Source organism: Perna viridis, chromosome 14 (assembly GCF_037379345.1).
Source record: "Perna viridis isolate PV_CMFRI_1.1 ecotype Kerala chromosome 14, ASM3737934v1, whole genome shotgun sequence".
NCBI classification, from domain to species: Eukaryota; Metazoa; Mollusca; class Bivalvia; order Mytilida; family Mytilidae; genus Perna; species Perna viridis.
In genome coordinates, this window is record NC_142458.1 from 27,281,102 (window position 1) to 27,293,927 (window position 12,826).

A 12,826-nucleotide genomic window follows, 5' to 3' on the forward strand; every position below is an offset into this window, starting at 1 on the left:
CAAACGCCACTATGCTAAGAAATACGATCGAAAATTAAACGCGTACATTAAATGAATGAAAAAAAACAGACTTCGTATGCTGTAGTAGCTCACTACGTTACAATGATTTTAGACCTGGTATTTTTGACAATTATATTTGTTTTATTCATACATCATTCAAAAACTCTTTGTTTTAATTATTCAGACTTATGTTCCAACATTATTTGCAGTGAGAATATCGTTTTAAACTGCCTTTGACATTGCATTTACATGTGCTATAAAATATCGTTCATGCTTTTGACCAGACTCTAACACTAAAACAACAAAGATTGCAACAAAACTCCAGCTAGGTTTTTGTGCTTGTATAAAACTAGTATTTACATTTTAAACTTTGTGACGTGGGTGCTTCACAATGAGTAATTATGACACATTAGTCATCTTATTTCAATGTCTCATCATAACGAAGAAAATAAGGTCCTTATTGTACAATGATAGGTAAGGGTGAGGAGGAATGGGTAAAATATATGCAGTGCTGTTATTAAAGATAACGATCTGCCCTTTAAAATATAAGCATGCATTTTAAAAAAAAATACCAATTTGCTCTAAAATATCAAATTATAGAGCAAAGCAATGAATTCCTTTTAAAAGAAATAAATTGGAAATTTTGAATTGTGTAGTACAAATGAACACTGTCACAATAAAAAGTTATTTTCTACCATCTCCAAGTCACTGCCTGATTCTACTAGAGACTTACACTGAAAATAATTCATTGTTTAAGACTTACATGCATGTAATTGATATTGGGTTTTGATAAGATAATAGAGCTGACATAAAGCATAAACAATTTAATAGTGTTGTTTGTCTTATTAGTCATATCTATATTCGGTAAGATGTGTTAAGTGTTTTTTGACAGAGTTATATTTGTGACGTTAAGTTACGATTTGTGGTTTTGACATATATTTGTTATTATCTTGTTATGGTATTTTGATTGAGTAGCTTAAGGTAAGGTATTGTTATCATTTGAAATTAAATATCATAGACACTTAAAACAAGCCAAAATTACTATTTCTTTGATAAAGCATTATTGCATTAATTGACACAAAATTATACCAAATATGGTTTATTGAAATTACAACGGTTGGAAACGTTATTTTGTTTCTGTGACGTCACAGTCGATTTGATGTAGCATTTACATTTGAAACTGCAGTTTGTTTTCAGTATGGCGACAGAAGCACGGGATTGTGAATATTAAGCAGTAAAAACAATGGAAAAACCATTTGCTGTCATAATTGAAAGCAAAATAGATATAAGCACCGATAAAAATTAAAAGCAATTGTAACATTACAACGGAATAGTCCAACAATTTTTCACTAACCTTAAATGATTTTTGATTCAAAAGAAAAATCGGTTAATAATTTATTTTAGTATTGCGCTTGTTAATTCAGCCCCATCAATATCGTCCCTCGCGCAGATCTCGGTCTGTTGAGAAGGGCAATTTTAAACAGATCTAGACCATGTATTAAACTATCATTTTTCATATAGGCCTATTTATCAACACGAAATAGCATTATCAAGGGCTGATATGGATATATTTAAATCGTTACAATCCAACTCTTGATGACTATTTAAAGTCATTTTTGTGAACGGTTTTTTTTTTTCATTTAATAACAAATTATTTTATTTTTAATCAGATTGATTGATTGATTGTTGGGGTTTAACGCCCGAGCAGCAATATTTCAGCTATATTTAGGCGATGAACATGAAGTTGATGATAAAATGAACACGAAATGATAATGAAATGAAAACTGGTATGGGACACAAGGATAAAGGGGTCGACAAATTTTAATTGCCACTAGAAATAGGAAGAAGTGGGAAAGGTATGGCAATTTAGCCTCCTGTGTACCGAACCCTATGGTTCCCACTCCGGGAGAAATACCACAGTGGAGTTCTTTAACATGCGAGGAACGTGGCATCTTTCCCAACATGGTGCATCACTGTTTGCGGTCAGGTTTTCCGTATTATGGCATATTATAGTTTTTTCTATGACGTTCCCATTGACGACAGATCAATAACTAGTAAATCAGCCCGGGTGCGTAATTAAAGTGATAAATTATATATTTCTTTCAAATATGCGGTAAAACAGTATATATATATTTTTTTTTTGCATAATTGTGACGACAATAAGATTGGTCCGGATGTTATTTTTTAGCAGCGATCCACTCAAAAACAAAACCGGTTTTATAACAATTATAAAGATGCGTTTTAGAACAATTCGTAGAAATACTGGAATATATTCACAATGAGGGGGTAAATTAACCTAATGGATAGAGCTTCCAAAATTGTGGGCGCTAGAATTTTAACAAAAATGTTCATGTGCATCTTAAACTCTCTTTTATGTTTGCACATAGACTGGTTGTAATAGAAAAAAAAGGTGCTTCCATTCCAATCTCCTTGTATGTAATTATTGATTTGCCTTGTAAATATAGGTTTTATTATACTTAAAAAAAAGCTTAAGCGATAAAGTCTGTATAAACGTAAAGGAATTCTATTGTTTCTAATTGACAAAAAAAAAATAGAAATATATTATGACCAGAACCATTATAAAACTAACTGTATTTTTGAATTACTTTACACAATATGAACTAATGGGCGAACAACCTGAATAACAGTCACAGCGAAATGTCTAAAGTCAATGATATTACTATATAAAGATGTATGTTAGAAGAACGAAGTTAAAAACAATTAAAGAGCTGTTTCAATGATACAAATGAAATATTTTAAAGAAAGGTATAGTTCAGTATCATTAAATGACTATATGACATCTGATTTACTATCCACAAATATGTCTCCTAATTATACGTTTATGTTAAGTAGATTATCGTTACTATGCTAAACACTTCATCCCTATTAGAGAGTGAGTGGCGATTTAAATATAACGGTCTCCAGTTATATCCTTTAATCGTGTTTCGACAAGCCATCGGTTCGAATTCACATAAATTTTCCAGTCATTGACTTTAAAAGACTAAAGTGTCACGACCTTTATTGAAAGTGTTCTGTCTTTGATTTGTTTCCAAATGTGGTAAAAGTAATTTGTTTTCTTTTGAGTTTACAAAGTCATTATCTTATAGTCGTAAAAGGATATCAAGATTAAAGATTCATAAAGCAGAGATAAACTTTAAGCAATGGTATGCCTGTTTAATCTTTTCTGATAATTTAACAGTTATCGTGCTATGGACAATTACACAATTTAATGTTATGTTGAATCATCCGTAGAAAACAACTCCAATATAAAACATTTCCAAACGATTTATTTCTGAACGTTATGTTTTTGTGGTAAGATTATAAGCTTTTTTTTTATCCTTGATTAAATATACATTCATCAACTTTTTTCAATTTAACAAATAATTGTATCAAAACATATTTGAAGTAAGTGACATATAATTTATGGTATATATATGACAAAAACTGACCCACTCTTGTAAAATTATAATTTAATTTGTAATATGCCTAATGATTGGCTGACTCTCTTTTGGAAAAATGAATAACAGTAAATGTATTAATTTTCGGTGTGAACGTCTTTTTTGCTGGACTGAAAAGCGCGAAAAAAAGTACTTGCGAAATATTGTTTAACACTACGTAACACTTATACTGTTTTTTGAACTGCAAAAAATTATACCCACGAATATAGTCACTTGTCAGAATACACGAAAATTAGCAACCGCGAAAATTAAAACGTTTACAGTATTTTGTACAGAGTAACTTGGTAATGTGACGTCATTGGCTTTGATTGGTCCACTCTCGTTTTGATTACGATTAAATATTATTTTTTATTCGATTGGAATATAACCATAATGTCTTTTTGCAAATTTTAGCAAGTTAAGATTGTATAATCACTTTTGTGCAAAAAACGTTTCTTTATAAACCGCTTCCAACAACGTGGCCGAAATACGTACGGGAACTATATCTATTATGGTTACTTTTTACCTTCAAGTGTCAATTATGGAACACTTTGCCTCTCGGCATTCGTAATACGGCGTCGTTCAAAAAAGATTTAAGAACTATTTAAAAGTTCAAAAGGTAAAATGCTCAACATACTTCTATATCGGGATTAGAATCGGTCAGGTGCTTCATGCACGATTACGCATGGATAGTAGTTTTTTGAATGCTCATTTATTTGCGCGAAATCTTGTCGATAACCCATATTGTACATGCGGTCAATCTGAAACGTCAGCCCATTATCTTCTTCACTGAAACCAGACATACATATTGTCGTTAGATTTACCAATCCCGTTAACTCCCAAAATTTTGCTTCATGCATCAGATGCTCTAACTTTAGAACGAAATATATATATATATATTTACAAATGTGCAAAAGTATATATTGGACAGTAAACGGTTTGTGAACACCTAACTGTAATCAATTACATATTAATGCATTTCATCTTTTTTTTCTAAATACTTTATTTTCTCCTCGCCACATATCATATTCTTCAACATGTCAGCGTGCAATAGAACATATGTGCTAACCAAATTGTCATTCTTATAAGGAGACGACGGACTTAGTATAAGCTATGCTTGTTTCCGAATCCTTGTCTTATTACTATTATGTTTTGTAATTTATTGTAATCAAACTGTTTCTGAATAAAATTTGTTTAAACTAAACCGCTTTGTGGTGCATGTAGCATAAACTGCCCAGAATTTTGTCATTTTCGTATTTCTTTGTCAAACATTAAGAATACTAGTAATCCTTAAATAATCTCGTTGCACTACACAGTATAACGTATATGCATTCTGTTTTTAAATAATATGAGTAGTTCGTGTAAGTACCCCATTCTCTTTATATCGAAGATTGCAAATCGCAGATCAATTTTGATGGGCGCCTTGTCTCTGTAGTGTGGATAGCCAGTTTTCAGTCTTCTTTTCAATACTTTTTGCCCTGACGAGTATGTTTTGTGTTTCATTTGTATTTTATTTGTATGTAGTTCCTTTTTACTTTTTAAAGGTGTGTATTGCTCGGTTATTTCTTAGTCATATTTAAAATTGATTGTGCAATTTGTGCCGAGAAACTTCAATATACCATATCAAACAAAATTTCACATATTAGAAAGTGCAGTTGTTTGCTGTAGATTACTGTCTATTTTTAATTTACATAAATCAGTTAAATAATCACTGGACAAATATAAAGTCATCACATTGCCAAAGAAGATGCATTGTTGCAAGCGTGATTGTAATGATTTTGTCAAAGCGCTCAAGTGGCAAAAGAAGTTTCAATAATAGGAATTCTTTACTTGTAAAAAGTTAAAGAGAACAGCTACAGATAACTTGATAGCTACTCTTATCATTTATTGAAACCCGAGTTGTTTTTTTTACTTACATTTTGTTAAATCAAAGTAAACAAATATGAGTTGTGTCAACATATACACCCTTACAACACAGCTTTTAAGTACCGTTCACATGTAATTCAGACATTACCAATGGTAAAGTGATTCATGGTAAAACAAAAACCAAACAAACAATGCATATTTTAGTCTACATATGTTATACCTTTACATATCAACGATCTTTTCTGCATTTGGATCTGCACTTTTTATAAAATTATACATTAATCTCTCACTAAAATCAACCAAATGAAGCAAAAGCAGGAACGACAACTTTTGCAAAGTGCAAATTTTATGTGCAATCTATATAATTTTTATCATCTCAAAAGCGTAATAACAAAATGCAAAACTAAGACTTGTTCTGTGATCAGTTACTGTTTCTGAACAAGAAATAAAACTGAATCACCTCCCGCCTGATTTTTAGAAACACTGATACATAAAATGAACACTTATTAATTACTAAATACAAGTAAGATCGTCAACCTTACGTACGTGTTTTTTTTTTCTACGGCACGACCTTTGCTACGCAGCTTGCACTATTTGAATTTTATTAAATGTCTTATGAAAATATAAAGATTGAGGAATAAGAAGCACAAAAGTAACCAGTATTCGATGGCTTATATATAAAGGTTTCATTAATATCAATACAGATCATGTGAAGGTCGTCCTTGTATCCTCAACTATTCTAATAATACAAGTTTTGACACCAAACCTGTTGATCTTGATTTTTTTGTACTTTATCTTTATTGAAAATGAACGTTTGAGTTTCGGAAATGCATAGTTTATAGTTATTAAAATTGTGAAATTATCACAGCTCTCATAGGTTTGCATTCTAAGTTTACTTAAGTTTGGTTGTGTCTGACGTTCTCATTAAAAATGAAACAATTTATGAAAAAATCATAATTGTTTTTTTTAATATGACAACATTTCTCCTACGAGGCTTGGATAACTTTAAGTATATAAGTAAATTGTTTCAAACAATAACTCCCGAGAAGTCATATTGAATTTTTGTAAACCCTGGTATATTGCTGTACATATAAGGAAAGTATAAGTCTAGTACTGGTGTTAATCCGAGAAGTCAAAATAAATTCTGTTTTCAATATCAAAGTTGAGGGCGATAACCCTACAAGAACACCTTTTCTTTGTGTACCAAATTAATCACGTCAAGGCTGCATTTTAACCTGCATTTTATGTGTTTTCCTTTTATTGTTTCTCGCTTTGTCTTTTCCACCTTGTCTTTGTGTCTTTACACTGAACAATATATCTGCAACCATGGCTGTAAATTATTTTTCTACTCAGTCTTATGTCCGTGCAATCATGGCCTTACAGTATTTCTAATTTTTTTTATATTTTTATTTTTAAAGGATCAAGTCGACAGTTACTAATATTGAAGTAGTTGGGATTCTCCTTCGTAAAAATGGTATATCTGGCTTTTATCTAAGTATACAATAAAACGTTTAAAACGTTGTAATATGATCGTAGGGTAAATGCCTCATGATGTAAAAATTATAGTTTTATTTGTTTTTTATACATAATGAAATGCATAAATATGTACATAATATGTCAATTTATACTTCATGGCTGAAGAATCATACGTAAGATGTAAAACTTTTATTGGTATTTTATTTAAAAAAAAAACAATAATTGGAATAACAAACTAATACCATAATCAAGATTAGTCCATACATATAACAATGTACTAAAACGCGTACAAGTTTTTTGGAAATCCAGTCCTGCATATTTGATGTGCTGAAGGTCATTTTTAGAAAATCAGTTTTGATATTTCACACATTTTCTTTTTCCATTGAAACGGCTGAACTCTTGACATGATATCATTTCACCATGTTTTGTTTACTTTTAAAATACAATGCTGTGTACAACGATCTTACTTAAAGCAAATTTCGTTTTGTCCAAGTAATAATGTGATATACTGATACCTTTCGAGTTACATTCTATAATAGCCAACAGTGTTTTATAAAACATCTTCGATGACACGGACATAATAAGAGTAGTGTTCCTGGGGCATGGTGTTCATTTTTCATCCGTTTTTGACAGCTCATATCATTCCAAACAAAATACGATCTTTTAATTTTTTGAAACTAATAATTATCCATATCAAATTCGTATTTGAAGTGACAAATTTGAAAATTGATAGATGTACAGATAATGTTTACAGTATACATAAACAATATATACTTGAAGACTTCCTAATTCGATAACGATGGTGACCTCTAAACTTTAATATTTTGCTCACAATCCTACACTAATCATAATCAGAATATTGTATACAGGGTTCACTAAATGTATGAAGGACGATATAAGATTTGAAATTAAAACGAAAGATGTCATATATCGTGTTCCCTAACATGAATAGATAATCTACCTCAAAATAAAAATACAAAACGAAAAGTCAATACCAAACGAAGGTAAAAACGAAATAAACAAATAAAATGTTCAAAATGAAATAATAGATAAATGATACCGAGGACATAACAATTAATTGCCCGATTTCAGAGGACACTTATTAATCAATATCTTCTCCACCTAGCCCCGTGCAGGTCCGGGTGTTAAAAGAATAGGCCTGCAGCAGCACTAAGCTTTTCGTATAAGGCGACTAAATAGTGCTCAGAAACCTAGCCGGGGACTAGGCGCTCTGCCGACAGAGCAACTGGGATGTGTGCCCCAGGTGGTGGAATGGGGTACCCCTGGCGTGTTACATGCTGGGGTTGTCAGGCTATAATACGGAAAACCTGACCGCAAACCATAGTGGTGCACCGTGTTGGGAAAGATGCCACGTTCCTCGCACGTTAAAGAACCCTACTGTAGTATTCGATAGGAGTAGGAACCTTTGCGATCCGCCACAGGAGGCTAAATTGCCCGACCTTACCCATCCCTCCTTTTTCCAGTGACAATCAAAGTTTGTCGACCCTATTGTCCTTTTGTCCCATCCTTTTTTTTTATTTCATGTTCATTTTATCATCCATTTCAAGTTCATTGTCTGAATATAGCTGAAATATTGCTGCTCGGACGTTAAACCCCAACAAACAAACAAACTTCTCCATCTACTCGTGGTATTAAAAAAGGTATAGTTTTACTTCACCTTTAATAGGGAGAAAATTCAAGGCCACAAGCGGTCCATATATAAAGATTAGATTGATAGAATACACAACAAATTACAATAGAAAATGGAGAAAGTTTATTGTTTTCTACAGATGGTAGCTTAGACAGGATTGATCGTATTTCATTCAATACACTTAATGATATCAATAATCACTTAAAACATAGATGTTATGCCTCATTTATTATAGAACTGGGCTTCGTGCAATCCAATAGAATGAAAATAGTTGTAAAATATTAACTGTAGTAAAAGTTGTAAAAATATTAACTGTATTAAGAAAATGGGGTCATAAAATGTCAAAAGATATTTTTTGGCATATGCTAATTGCAGTATGAACTTCCAGAATATAATCTTTGATAGTGACATATGATACTATGTTGAATTATGATTATAATGTACTATGCGTTCGATTCTTTTGAGTTGCATTTCAATAAGTAATCTTATATTGCCTTTTTATTTCATTTCGATATTTGTAAAATGGAAGTTCTCAATTCCATGTTACTTCATTGTTGCACAAAGCTATTACTGTGAAATATTTTCTTCGTATATGTTTCTTCATATAAATATATTCTCGTATAAATATATTAAAATACACAATACATTGCTACAACCTTTTTTCATTCATAATATGTGCCATGCCACATGTTCTGTGTTAGTTGCATTTAAAAAAAAATATGGTTGTGTTTTGTCCTATAATTTTTGAAATTGTCCCTTATCCACCACATCCCCTTACAATGTACATATGATTTGATACTATGCATCTGAACAATCGCCATTCATTTTCATCGTTAAGTAGAAAAAATAAGTTTGTTTTTGTTTGTTTGTTGGGGTTTAACGGGGTTTATTGCAAGCAGCAATATTTCAGCTTTATTCAGACGATGAACATGAAATTGATGATAATATAAGTCATATTGGTTTATTTTAAAGCTAAGATAAGAATTCTGAAATCAGTAAACTGCTAATGCTTCAATGTCTTCTGAATTTAAATCCAAATTGTGATAGATTTCGATCACATTAGCATGTAAACGTTCATATCAGCAGTTACTTTGTACCATGAAGAATTATTATCTGAACAAAAACCTAGTACGAACAGACTTTCTCTACAAATGTATCGTTAAAATGTATAGATTATTGTTTGTTTGTTCGTTGGGGTTTAACGTCCGAGCAGCAATATTTCAGCTATATTCAGACGATGAACATGAAATTGATGATCAAATGAACATGAAATGATGATGAAATGAAAAAGGGATGGGACACAAGGACAATGGGGTCGACAAATTTTGATTGCCACTGGAAATAGGGAGAGGTGGGTAGGGTCGGGCAATTTAGCCTCCTGTGGCGGAGCCCTATGGTTCCTACTCCGGAAGAATACCACAGTAGGGTTTTTTAACGTGCGTGGAATGTGGCATCTTTCCCAACACGGTGCACCAGTATGGTTTGCAGTCAGGTTTTCCGTATTATAGCCTGACAACCCCAGCATGTAACACGCCAGGGGTACCCCATTCCACCACCTGGGGCACACATCCCAGTTGCTCTGTCGGCAGAGCTCCCTAGCCCCCGACTAGGGTTCTGAACACTATTAAGTCGCCTTTTACGACAAGCTTAGCGCTGCTGCAGGTCTATTCTTTTAACACCCACACCTGCACGGGGTTAAAAAAACTGTAAGAAATTATAAAATGTTAATATCAATCAACTTCCAAGTATTCCCTCTTCAGTGTACTTTTCTATTCGAAAAGATGTTGTAAAAAAAGTTATCCCCATGTGACCGTAGTTCAGTCCCACACATTTTAAGTATCCAGACAATGAAACAAATTTTTGAATAAATCCTTAAAAATATATCCACACTATTCTTGACTATTCTATCCCAGATAGTCCTATTTTCCTGCCATGCTGGTCTAATTATTAAAAGATTAAGGTCCTATCATGTGGATATGATTGAATTTAGGCGCATCTATGAATCAATCGATATTTTCATTTTCAGTGTGTTAGTATACATTAAACTTTTGAATTATTTACATCAATACAATATAATTTTCTTTAAGTTATAAACTGCGAGTTATATTTAGCCATAGGCAATTTTGTGCCTGCATTTTAATAGTGAAAAAACAAACATTAAATTTATATCAGAATTTGTTTGAGACCGAATATCCATCTTTTTACAGTATTCATATTTCAACTAATAGAAAGTTAAAATACATATGATTTTATCATTATTATCATTGTGATCAGTATTATTTCTATTTTCATTGTTGTCTTTAACAGATTAATGAACGATTTAGAGCCAGCGGTTCAACAGAGCTGTAAGATTGAAAGATACGCAGAGAATCCACTGAATTCTTACCATATGATCGGACGCTTTGTGTATAAATGGCCAGTAGTATACAGTAATATTCTGTGTGAACATTGTGAAAAAGACGAATCAGCATTATGTACGTATGTATGTTAAGTAGATAAGCGGCGGACATGTATTATTTTCAGTGTTTAATTGCGTTTAAGTTCAATCATGCACAGAACTGCTATATTTCTATAGTTTTTGCAAACCATGTGGAAAAAGCACTATCATCGTCATATTTAGCCTTTCAAAATATCCAATTCGATTTATCGTTGTCATACCTTTCATTTGTTCAAATTCAAATGCTTCGGTAGTTTCAGTCACCACTTGATTCGCCATTTAAAAGTACTTATTATGTTTTATTTTCTTATATAAGGTTGTACTTATTGTAGACGTACTTACTAAACGTTTGAACGACAAAAATATGCAAAAACGTGATGAACATTTTGCAACTGCGAAATCTAATTAAAGTCATACAATAAAACAATCAACAGCCCTGACCATTTGGTAGCATGTAAACACATTAAAAATCTAACAGAAATAAATTTATAGTAAGACGTTTTTATCTCTTTTTTTTCAGATCTGAATACAACATACCAAATCGTTACGACTGCAATAGGACTATGGCCAACAGAATATGACATAAAAGCTGCCGCTGAAGCACTTGTCAGGTTACGGACATTTTATTATTTCAACATTGACGATGCTATAAACGGCATATTGTACGGGGAGAGTGTTGCTCCTATGACCCCATCTCAGATATTAAAAATTATTAAGATAGCAGCTGACTACCGTATGTTGCATGAGGCGAAGCTGTGGTGTGAAGCACTGTTACGAAGAATGCCGTATATATCGTATCAAGATGAGGGCATCAATATCGTATCTATATTAAGAATGTTGGGTGCTATATATACCCAGGTAATGTAATAAATGTTTATCATATAAGCATTTGACTGCTATACAAATTCCATGAGTGTATTCTCTTATAAATGTTTTTGTGCATTGATTTAACTTCACAATTCACATTTATTGTTTCAAAAGATTGATTCAATGAACTGGACAAAACAAATTTTCAGGAAATTTTTTGAAGAAGTACCAAGTTTATTTTATTTCATGTTAGCTATTCGAATAAATATTAAAAAAATATTAATTTCATATATTGTCAATTTCGTTATGCTGTGCATATGTTTCAAGGAGAAAACATCTCATCAGCAGCATTGAAATTAAATATGTAGGAAGGTCATAACCAAAAAATTAGTTGTATACAAGAAGTACTCAAAACCAAAACTATCGGAATAGGAAGCCAAATTCATCAACGAAAAGTTCTATCATATGCAAAAGTAATCAAAGGAACCAAGGTTCTAGCGGTAATCAAAAGAATGTAATCCAGGGACAAAGATCAGACATGGAAAACAGACATACACAACAAAGAACATAAAGCAACTAAAATAATACATACAAAGTAACAACAGAAAATGAGCAACTCGGACTCCACTAAACACTGGGAGCATGGACTAGGTGCACCGGTAGGGTAAGCGTCCCCTGTTTTTCTAGAAACGCCCGCAATGTAAGGAATGAAGCCTCGGAGTTTTAAGTATTTTAAAATTTGGAATACTGCAAGATTTCATAAATAAGATAGATAAAATATGATATAATTCGGGGTCAGACAAGTCTGACTAATGGGTTGATGAAGACCCTCGGGAACCTCAGGTCCGCCAGCAGCGGTATCGACACTAAGGTTTGTAATTAATTACGAATTTTCTGTACCATAGTCATTTAATAGTTAACGTTAATTATATTTATTTGATGTGAGTACATGTCAGCACTGTTTGTTTCAGAAGCTTTGCACGCCTGACGTTTGAGTACTCACAAACAGGAGATACTTGAATAATATAAGTAATGAAACGTTTATCTTTTTGTCAACAGGCTGGTATGATGGCACGTGCAGCTGAAACTCTGAAGGATATGACAAATCTTGGTAATTAAATAGGTCGATATATATTTACTTGAATGAAAAAA

The 12,826-nt window shown here is 32.3% G+C and overlaps 1 protein-coding gene across 7 annotated transcripts in view; it reads left to right on the forward strand.

The window, feature by feature from the left end:
• The window catches only part of LOC148598840 (prolyl 4-hydroxylase subunit alpha-1-like), a 59,823-nt gene that overhangs the window by 32,286 nt on the left and 14,711 nt on the right, over positions 1 to 12,826 (forward strand). For 5 of the 7 annotated variants that reach the window (XM_088560897.1, XM_088560894.1, XM_088560895.1 and 2 more), the window contains exons 2-4: positions 10,738 to 10,904; positions 11,388 to 11,725; positions 12,734 to 12,785. In XM_088560897.1, coding sequence (XP_088417023.1) covers positions 10,738 to 10,904; positions 11,388 to 11,725; positions 12,734 to 12,785 — 557 coding nt within the window. Of the gene's footprint in view, positions 1 to 962; positions 982 to 6,721; positions 6,778 to 10,737; positions 10,905 to 11,387; positions 11,726 to 12,733; positions 12,786 to 12,826 lie in introns of those variants that run through there. The other 2 variants (XM_088560899.1, XM_088560900.1) reach the window with 2 other exon arrangements.